This window comes from Limulus polyphemus, unplaced genomic scaffold (genome assembly GCF_000517525.1).
Source record: "Limulus polyphemus unplaced genomic scaffold, Limulus_polyphemus-2.1.2 Scaffold5319, whole genome shotgun sequence".
Taxonomy (NCBI): domain Eukaryota; kingdom Metazoa; phylum Arthropoda; class Merostomata; order Xiphosura; family Limulidae; genus Limulus; species Limulus polyphemus.
The window spans coordinates 57,257-68,316 of NW_013670929.1; the positions used below are offsets into that span (position 1 = coordinate 57,257).

General features: G+C 31.2%; 1 protein-coding gene across 3 annotated transcripts in view; it reads right to left on the reverse strand.

Annotated features, from left to right (window-relative positions):
* Positions 1–10,056, reverse strand: part of LOC106472424 (heterogeneous nuclear ribonucleoprotein 27C-like) — a 36,021-nt gene extending 25,965 nt beyond the window's left edge. Inside the window, exons 1-2 of one of the 3 annotated variants that reach the window (XM_022400997.1) lie at positions 9,936–10,056; positions 5,073–5,239 (exon numbers count right to left, since the gene is read on the reverse strand). In XM_022400997.1, coding sequence (XP_022256705.1) covers positions 5,073–5,186 — 114 coding nt within the window. In that variant the 5' untranslated portion in view covers positions 5,187–5,239; positions 9,936–10,056. The remainder of the gene's footprint in view (positions 1–5,072; positions 5,240–9,935) is intronic. The other 2 variants (XM_022400996.1, XM_013933072.2) reach the window with 2 other exon arrangements.
* Between the last annotated feature and the right edge of the window lie 1,004 nt (positions 10,057–11,060).

Genomic DNA, 11,060 nt, shown 5'->3' on the forward strand with positions numbered 1-11,060 from the left:
GTTCGATCAATTTGTATTGACCACGTGACCTTTTTGTATTCATTTAGTCTTTTTGATTTAATACTTCTAACTTTCAATATAGTGGTGTATATCTTCAACTAAAATTTGGCAGTATTTTGGTTAATATTACAAGTCTTTCACACACGAAAAATAATTTTTAATGAAGTATTTTTAATAAAATAAAATAATGATTTGTCCAAAAATATATTGAGTATTTGTTTTGAATAGTCCATGTGCAAAGTATTTTTCAGGTTAAAATTAAAAATACTTTTGCTCATTTGAAAAATCTCAAATTTCCTTTGTGTAATTCCTGAAACCTGCTAAATGCATTTCAAACGTTTTTATTCAGTAAAACTTTATAGTTTCTGTTATTTTCTCTACCATATCTAAAAATGGAATCGGTCCATTCAACCTACCTCATAACGACCAGAAAAAAAAAAAAAAATTGAAATAAACCTAAATTACCATTTTTTCATTCTAGAATGACTTCAAATTGTAACATGAAACTACATTCATTTATTCTAAGTAGCTGTAAGTTCATAATAGTATACATCTATTTATAATTAAATTTTATTGTATTATTGTCCATTGAATTGTGTAACTACTATCCATGCCATTATAAGTTGTACACCACTTGGAGAATGTGCAACTCACATTACCCACGAGCTGCTTGCATGTGCCTTGTGAAACATTTTTATTATATTATTATTATTATTTTACTTAATCTAATCTTAACTAACCTAAAAATATCCCTACTTTTATATTTTAGTTACTATTATAATTATACAAAAAGAATAAACCTGAAAAACAAGAAATATTTTTTGTTTCTTACTGTCGATTGTTGAAGAGTTAACTGTAATTTTTTTTTATACTAATGGTAGTAATGCACTTAATAATTTTTATCAAATTAAATAATGCACCAAAGAATATAAACTAATAACATGCAAGAAGTAGACAAATTCCATTCACTTTCAAAATTTTTCTGGCTTTCTAACTACGCAACAAGTCATTACAATTGATCCAAGCTCGTCGTTAACTTTCACACAGGAATGATGTTGGTACTCTGAGTGAAATTGACATTTAACTGTTCAGAACATAATGTTATACAATACGTCATTTGATAGATGAAAACCTTGACATTTTAATGGTTATAGGTAATATATAATTAAATGTAAGAGAGAACTATTAACAAATCCTGAGAGAGGATGTGATAGGTGGATGTGGTCAGAGGGTTTTTTATTTTCTATTCGATAGCTCTGTAGCCAACCAAAATTGAAGTCTATAAAAAATAAGATTTGCCAGAGTAATGAAGATTTTATAGTGAGTAATTTATGTTTAATTTTGTACTTTTCCAAGAAGTGGTGGATAAAATAGAGAAAATGTGTCACGTGTGTAACACTATGGGAAATTCAGAATTATTTTAAATATTGCCTTGTAGAATTAAGAACTTAAAACTTATTTACTATTAGCTAAGATTTTATGCTATTCTAATTGGTATAACATAAACAAAAGGTAATTTTATAAAATTTAGAATGTAACAACACTAAAACCTTGTGTCATGAGCAGTGAAGGATACCCATGGTGATAGGGTTAACATTAACAACTTGAAAATATTATGCAATGAGAACAACTTTAATAAAAGAAGCATTAATTAATCCTGAACTATAACCTAATTTAAATCAAAACACAGGTGTCCCCCTTTATTTTTCTAAATTGGAACAAAATGCTTGTACAGTATTTCTTCACTATTTCACACAACAGACAGTTACCTGATGATTGTCACACGAGTGGTCATAACGTTAAAATAAAAATAAACAATTCACTCAAAAGCTGCATCTCTGGACTTTTATTTATAATTTAGATTATATTTTATGGTGGTTATGAGGTGGGTGAAACCCATACAGAAATAAGATAAGAGAAAATGATAGATAAAATATAAAGTTTTTCAAAAAACATTTGATAGTTATCTGGAGGTTATAGAGATTTTGCAAATGAAAATTGACAATTTTATGATGCATAAAAGTATTTTAATCTTAAAATCAAAATTATTTTCCATGTTGGATAGACAACATTTGAAAAGAAAAAATGCATGAGCCAATCTTTAACTAATCTTAAAAAGTAATTAAAAAATTTGATATACTGTGTACGAAAGCCTTGTAATGTTTACTGATAGTATGCAAAAATTTCGTGTAGACACAAGTACATTATAAAAACTTGTAGTATGACTGCTCTCGTGGTTACCAGCTGGACGGATTCCACCCAGTCCATGGTCAAAGAGTTAAAAACTTAACTATCAGTGAATGTATTCATAACAAATTTGATATCAAAATATAAAGATTTAAATTCTAAACTGCATTATGTATTTATCATCTGTTGATTTATTTCAAAATTTTAAAATAAACTTCTAAACATTACATTCTCTTATCATGTGATCTATTTTATCTGCAAATTTTATTACTTTATAAAACTGACAAAATTGTTTAATACTTGCAGTCAATTACAAGTACAAAGAACACTTAAAACATAAAACTTCCAAGTCTCAACCTCCTATGTAATTGTTAGGGTGAGAACTTAAAGCTTTCTAGCCATGAGAGAAAACTGATCATCTCTCTGAATTTCTGGGTTTCTTGATTGACAACTTAGTCTATATATTACAGCTTATACAGTGCCTTGTGAAAGTATTCACCCCTACCAATAATGTCACATTTTGATGAAATACAAATAATGTAAACATATTTTTTTAGGAAGTTGTTTTTATTCAAAACTCTAATGACCAAACTTAACATTGTTATGTGTGAAGGAGGTTGAATGTTAGCAAAACCTGCAAGGAAAATATATAAATTGAAATCTGCTGAATGTACAAGTATTCAGCCCCCGAAGTCAGTACTTGGTGGAAGCACCTTTGGCAGCAACCACTGCAGTGAGTCTCTTTGGATAGGTCTCTACCAGCTTTGCCAATTCTTCCTGGCAAAATTGCCCCAATTCTGAAAGGTTTGTTGGGGATCGTAGATCTGCAAGTCTTGCCATAAATCTCCTATTGGATTCAAGTCAGGACTTTAACTGGGTTACTCCAGGACATTCACTTTCTTCTTTTGAAACCATTCCAGTGTGGCTTCGGCCTTGTGCTTCAGGTCATTGTCTTACCGAAATGTGAATTTTTGACCCAGTTTTAGATTCTTGGCTGGCTCAAGCAGGTTTTCCTCCAGCATTCACCTGTATTTTGCACCATCCATCTTCCTCCTCAATTCTGACAAGTTTCTCAGTCCCTACTGATGAGAAGCATCCCCATAACATGATGCTGCCACCACTATGCTTGATAGTTGCAATGGTGTTGATTGGGTGATGTGCTATGTTAGGATTGTGCCATATGTAATGCATTGAATTTAGACCTAAAAGCTCAATTTTTGTCTCGTCTGGCCACAAAACCTCCTGTCACACGTCTGCAGTATCATTTACATGCTTTGTTGCAAACTTCATGCACTATTTTAGATGATTTTTTTTTCAGTAATGGCTTCTTTCTTGCCACTCACCCATACAAGCCAGTTTTGTGTAGGGATTCAGATATTGTTCATGCATGAACACGGACTCCCATCTCAAACATGGAACTTTGCAAATCTCGCAAAGTCACTGTTGGCTTCACAGTGGCATCCCTAACCAGTTTCCTGTTTGCCCGGCTGCTTAGTCTAGAAGGGTGGCCTGATCTGGGTAGTGACTGGGTGGTATGAAGCACATTACACTTCTTAACGATGGGTTTCATCATATTCAAAGGGATAACCAGTGACGTTGAAATTTTCTTGTAACCTTCTCCTGATCCTGCATTCTCTACCATTTTATCCATAACTTATTTGGAAAGCCCCTTGGTCTTTATGGTTGGTTTGTCATATCACTATGCGAGTCGTGGCTTCAACAGATGCATTTACTCTGAAGCTAAGTTAAACCCTTTGATTACACACAGACAAAGACCATTACATTAATTTTGTGACCTTTCAAGCTAATCTTTTGCACCTGAACTGATTTAGGGTTGCCGTAGCAAAGAGATTGAACATTTATGCAATTGAGAATATTCTAATTTTCTTTGAAAATCCAGCTTACATAATATCAGCATTTTTTTAGCTTTCTCAGTTTGGAGTAGATTCTAAATATAAAGTCCCATTTGAAAGTTTCATGATTGCAAGTGCAGATGACAACACTGTATTAACATAAAGCGGATATTCCGAGTAATACAACTATAGCTTTTGTATGAAGTTATATCAAATAACTGGTTTTTAAATATAATTTACAATGAATTTATTACTTTACTCAGCAAATTATCATTTTTAAACAATCTGTTTCAACAATAACTGTTCAATTATGTTTTCTTTTTTTTTTACTATTGTAATCTACCATGATCAAAGACCTTTAAAAAATCCAATTTCCTTTTGAAGTTGCATTGCAAAATTCATTAACATAAAAACTAACTACATTCAAAACCATACCTTCTTCTTGTGTCCTCAGCAAAACAAAGTAACAAAAAATTTAATTTTGATCTCTCCTCAACATTTTAAAAATCATACTGTTGTGGTAAGTTGATTGCCAACAGCAAACAAAATTTTATTTTAGGCCTGATATACAACACCCAGTTAAAATGTACAAATTGGTAAATTACTCATATAAATTTCTACATTTTATTTTAATACACATACCTATTAGCACTGAAAAAAATGTTACAGTAATATATGCCACCACTTGTAAGCTGAATGTATGAGGGAAGAAATTGATAGCAAAACTATAAATAATGCAATGGAGTAGGCCACAAGTCATCCAGGCAATATTATGTTATCAGTGACAATTTTGATGCCAACGGATGGTGACAGATCACCACCTAAACTCCTATTTTTGAAAACTCTGTATAAATCAAGGCTTTAAATGAGATTACCTTGTATTCTGCAACCTAGTTACTAGTGTAAAATATACATTTAAAACAGAAAATTAGTAACAAGAGTATTAAATCAGAGGAACAAAACAATTCTGCACCCAAAAGAAAAACTTTTAAATTGGTTATAAAATCAACAAAAATCAATGTTTGTACATACCACACGTCCATCTAATTCATGAGGCCCACTAGCTAAGACAATGGAAACGCAATCCGGGTCTTTGAAGGTCACAAATCCAAAACCTCTGGAGCGACCAGTTTCATTGTTTTTCATAACCACACAGTCAACCACTTCCCCAAATCTACTGAAATAATTCTTAAGATTCTCTAGAAGATATAAAATTAAAATTTTATTATTACAAATATGAAAACAATCAAAATACTATAACAGAAAGTGACAAGTCATGTAATGGCATAAACAAGAGTCAATTTGAATGATGAACTTGAGACAACAGAATGCACTGAAAAGCTCTTTTTTTCACAAAACATAGCCAACAAAATTAAAAAACCAGCTTTAAATGAATATCTTTTGAGCTATACAGCTAGTTGTTACTGTGAGCTTTAAGAATGCTACACTAAAACTGTATTCAATAAAAAAACTTAACATATCTTGTATTCTAAAATTAGAGAAAGTAAAGTAACACCTGCAATACTAAATACCCTTGATTATTTAATTTTAGCACTCCTTGAGAATTTCACAACTGTAGTAAAACAAAATTAAGTCAGCTTTTTAGATCTACTAAATCTGCATCTTCAGCTTTTTTAATAGAAAATTTAATTATCTTTACATTTTTTACTTCTGATATGAATGTATGTATGTAAAAATACCATTACTATGAAACAACAAAATAAACAAAAAAAAAGAAATGAGAGAGAGAGAGAGAAAGAAAAAGCAAATGGAAACAAAATTCCCAGGAGATTCTAGCTGTACAGAAAACCAGCTAACCAAGTTAATTCTTATTCCCCAGCTGTACTTGCAGGTAATAAAAGAAAATAGTTACGGTACACAGTACATGTGATCAATAGCTGTGCAAAGCAATAACATTATAAAAAGTAAAAATAATTAGCAAGAACACAGTAACACCTAAAAGTATAGCTACTGAAGGGTATTCAGCCCATCCAGGCCACCTCAACCATCACTATAATGAACAAAAGTACCTTACACCAAGTTAAATATACTATTTAGTATTTCTAAACATTCCAACAAGGTTTAAAAGGATTTACACATACCACATCATCAACCAATCCTTTACACAAGTGTTAAAGCTCTGTAAGTATCTTCAAAAAAGAGAAATCTGATTTTTCAATTATTTTATTGCACCACTAAAATAGACAATCAAGACATAAAAAGTTTAAACATCAGAATCAAACCTGAATCAATTACTCCATTTTTTAACTCATTTTCTTTTGAACCAAAATACTCTATGACAGTGATTCTAAATTGTGTTGTGAAAAAGTTAATGTAAAAATCATAAAATTTGTAATAAGCTTAATTTAAGCTTCCCATGTAGATATACACACTACTCTCCTCACCAGTGTTTTTTAACTTTAACACAAATTGCACCTCATATTCTTTAATTGTGCTAAAACAATCACATTCTCATTTTTACTGGGAAAGTGCTAATACATTTTTTTTAAAATTAGGTCTGTAGTTGTACTTAATGTACATAACATACCACATCCAATGCAGGTTATTTATATGTTAAATTATAAAAAAGTGTAAAATGTACAATTTTATGCTGTTTAAGTCAGCCATCAGCAATATTTGCCAAAATGAAATTACTGTCAATGTGTCATTGTATACTCTACAGTCCCCTACATTGTCACACAAAACTTTGCATTAGAAAAATATCATAATACAAGCCTTGACAAACATTTTCTGATCTAGGAGCCAGCCCTAAAACTCAGGAGCCATGTGTGCCTAACCTAACTTTACTACTGTTTAAACTGGGAAATGGGGGGCTACACTAGTGCCTCAATTATCCACACCCTTGTTATCCTCAATTACCAGTAGTTCTTTCTTTTCTCCAAATTTTCTCAAAATAATTGTGCCATTACAATCCTAGATGATAATTTACATGTTTTGAAGAAATTGTTGCTCACAAATTAATTTTGGTTGCAAATGTTCAGGTGTTGCATGATGTCAAGGGTTTTCGCATGCAGGATCTTGCATGCATTCATGTTGTAAGTTGGCCAGTTCAAACCTAGCCTTGTCACTTTTATTTTTAGCTGTTAGGACAGGAATACAAAATATTTGTAACTTAGTTTACTTGATTAGTGATTAAAAAGACATAATATACAAAATACACATTAAGATTTCTTAAAGATTTCACTCCACTTTAGTTAATGTCCATTGTTCTATGCTGTATGGCGGGTGTCCTTTAACCACAGATGCATGTTCAGGTTGTACTGGAATGTTGCCCAGTAATGCATTGTCCTCTTCCCTACAGATAATTGGTATCTTCAGTCTGTTTTAACAAAGACTTATTTGTAATAATTCTCAAGCATAAATGTGCAGTAATTGTTTACTTATTTTTCACAGGTGTTGATAGGGTGCGAATGCACTTCCGTGTCTTTTGCAGAAAAAGTGACAAAATTTAGGAGCTATTTATGCCAATGTTAGCAATTAAATTCTATTAAAACAGGAATGGTCAATCAAAAGAGGGAGTATTATAGGAGAAAATGTGAATTGGACTAGTGTAACTCATGAAATTTGGAAAAATTAAGTGTGATCAACTGACACTTGGCTTTCATGATTAAATAATGGTAAAAAAATTATAATTTAAAATAAGGAACTTAAATCAATTAAATTTTTTTTATTGACATCAAACAATAGGCTAACTAGCAAGATACACTAGTGTCTCAATTATCTGCTGTTTCTGTTATCCACGATTGTTTGCTTTCCCCAGACCAGCATGTAGAATCGAACACCAGTGTATATTTATTTACTTTCACAGCAACAAGTGCATTCTGATGATCAACAATCAGTTGATAATATAACCTAAACTAACTGCCTTTGGTCCTGTCTGATGCTTGGGATTTGTCGAGGCCTGTCTTACCATATCATAGCTATGTAACCAAAATATCCTGTCTGAAACTAAACACATGCACTGATTGGTTGCATTGAGAGAAAGAAGAAAAACAAAATGCAACCGCAGTGCTTCATCTTGAAAAAACACAAAGAAGTGCTGAATCCACCATTAAAATCCTAAAAACACAGTTCGATTTAGTATATAATTCCAAACTTTCAAGAGTCCAGAACTGTTCCAGATTTAAGTTCTATTTAGCACAGCCCTACATGCAAATAAAATGGGGAAAAAAAAATTGGTGCCACAATGAAATTTTTAGGTGCCCGGGACTTGTCGAAGCTTGCCATAAGGCCAAAATTTATAAGCTCCTTACTCAACACATTGTATAAACATAATGAGAATGCTTGCAAGCTCTACGAGTACCACCTAGGTAACTGTTTATCAAAATGGTGTGCAAAATATCATGAAAAGTGGGTCAAGCAATATAAAAAACCTTTCACAAATGTTTCAAAGTAATGACAGGATATCATATGGTACTTTATTCTGCATAAAATAAAATAAAAAACCAAAAGCAACACCATATACTTCCAAACAACACTTTTTGACTTTATTTACTGGAAAAAGATGCTCAAATTTTATTACAAATCAAACAAAGATCCGCCAAGACATAGAAGACGGTCACATGTCAAGGCTTGCTTGCCACTACAGTGGAAAGTGAGATGAAACTCTAAAGATATGGCTACCATATACACCAACTGCTGGTAGTGTCATGGATTTACCCAAGCTCAGACCATATACAAGCCTGTTCTTATAAACATGATCCAACAATATATATATATATATATATATATACACACACACGCACGCACAAGGTTATAATAACCTTTTTACCTCAAAGTTCAAAAGTTCTACAAAGTGATCCCAGAGCTATTAGCTTTTCCCATTACACGCAAGTATGCTCAGAAGGCTTAATATCTTACCAACAATCATACAAAAAAAATATTTTTTTCACAATGAAGCTCCTGTCACACCAAACCTCTTTTGAAACTTTAATATACTCCAAATGCATAATTTTACTAGTTTTTCTGAGTACGAGACCTTTTTGAACAATATTAGTTTTTCTAAGCAACTTACTAATTACTCTTTTTTGTGACACTTTATTCAAGGAAATTTCATAAATATTTACTGTTGTGCTCTTATAATAATAATAATAATAATAATAAAAAAATTACTTCTCAGAAACCTTTAAACTAACTTCAAAAAGTCTCCTACAACAGATTCTAACATCTTGTTAACAACTGAACTGGCCTGTAATATTTGCATCACCCATCAATTTAAAAAACAGGAACATGCTGGCAATCTTTCAATCATAAGCTACTTCTGAAATGTAACATCAAAGCCCTCCTAAAACTCTTTCATGTGTAATTCAAGCTTCTATCTCAACAGTACCACGAAATTTACTTATATTTATTTATAGCTCCAAAGTTAATAAGCATTTAGACTTCAAATTATGTAACACTAAGAAACCAAGCAATAAATAAGTTATAAAGAACATGTAACAATAAATTTATTCTTAAATTCTTCTTGTCTACTAAAGTTCTTTGTGCTAAAATTTATGTTTGCTACAAATATGTATTAACTCTTTCAACCCAGGCTTGGTCCAGTAACTTGAAGATTGTGTGTGAATGCCAATTCCAAGACTTTCCTACATATAAATACAATAACCATAAATAAACTTAAATGGCCCAAAATTCCTAAAATGTGGAGATAAGTATTCACATTATCAGTCCCAGCAGCACTACTTTTTAACTTTTCATTTTATGCCATTGGGTCTAAAAAAGGTTAAAAAACCATAAACAAAAGTATTAATTTTTTACACTACTTCCAAACTGGTTGTTGAAGTTAACCTTTTTTGAGAAAGGATGTTTGCTGTTTTCACCAATGTAGGCATATTTAAATCATAAATTTAGGGTTAATGACACAAAAACAATTACCTTGACTTGTGTCCCAGCTAAGGCCACCAATAAATAGTTTGCTGGAAAAAAAGTTTAGTATTAATATGGGTAGAGAATTTCAACATAAACATATCTTAAACTATTGATTTTGATGATAAGTGACTGTATAAATGAAAAAAATGAAAGATTTGGATTATTTGGTAAACCGAGGTAATACCTGGCAGATTCTTTTTAATAATAATAAATATATATATATATATATATACACACACACCCACAAGGTTATGCAACTTGTTTACTATAATATTAATCATTCTTATAGCCCTGCTGAGGAAACTCTCAGTGAAGTTGATGAGGAAAAATTTGAGTACAACTATTGAACTCCGACACAATATATATTAGTTGATAATAGAAAAAACTGGTTTAGATTTTATACAGAGAGATATTTAGTACAAGTCAAAGAAAGTCATCAGTTCACTTTAAAAGGTATTGGTCCAATCTTATTTGGAGTATTGCCACTACTGTGTTTAGGTTAGGTCACCTTATATTAGAAAGGATGTGATTCAAGTTTTGAGGTATTGTTGTGTGGGAATGAGTAACAATTATAACATACATTTTCACATCAAAAATATAGCACTAGTAGGAGAACAAGTATAAAAGTATTTTTGTATGATCTTATATCCTCTGAACTGGTTTTGTAAAACATAACGTGTACAAGAACTCTTATACATTACATTATTAATATTTTCCATGCAATATATGTTAAGCACCTATATATCCAAACTATCTCTTATATAATAAAATTTACAAATAAAAAATTTTCATATTGCATTATATAACTTTTAAAACTAAGTATTTTAATATATAATATGAATAGTAGGTTAAATCAATCAATCATTAAACAAGAGTTACAAAATACAAAAATAAGCTCCCATTTGCTACTATTTCTCTTTGTTGGCACCATGATGCATGTACTTCCCGCAGCAGGTGAGTTCTCTACAAGACAGTGTCACAATTATGAATAGTGAAAAAAAAAGTGAATTTTTTTTTTTTTATTTGTTGGGGTATATTACAAAACAATGTTTTAAACAATGAGCATTTATGTTCTTCACAACTTTGTTAAGAGTTCAAAACAAAAACTGCTTGTCAGAATTTATTAGACAT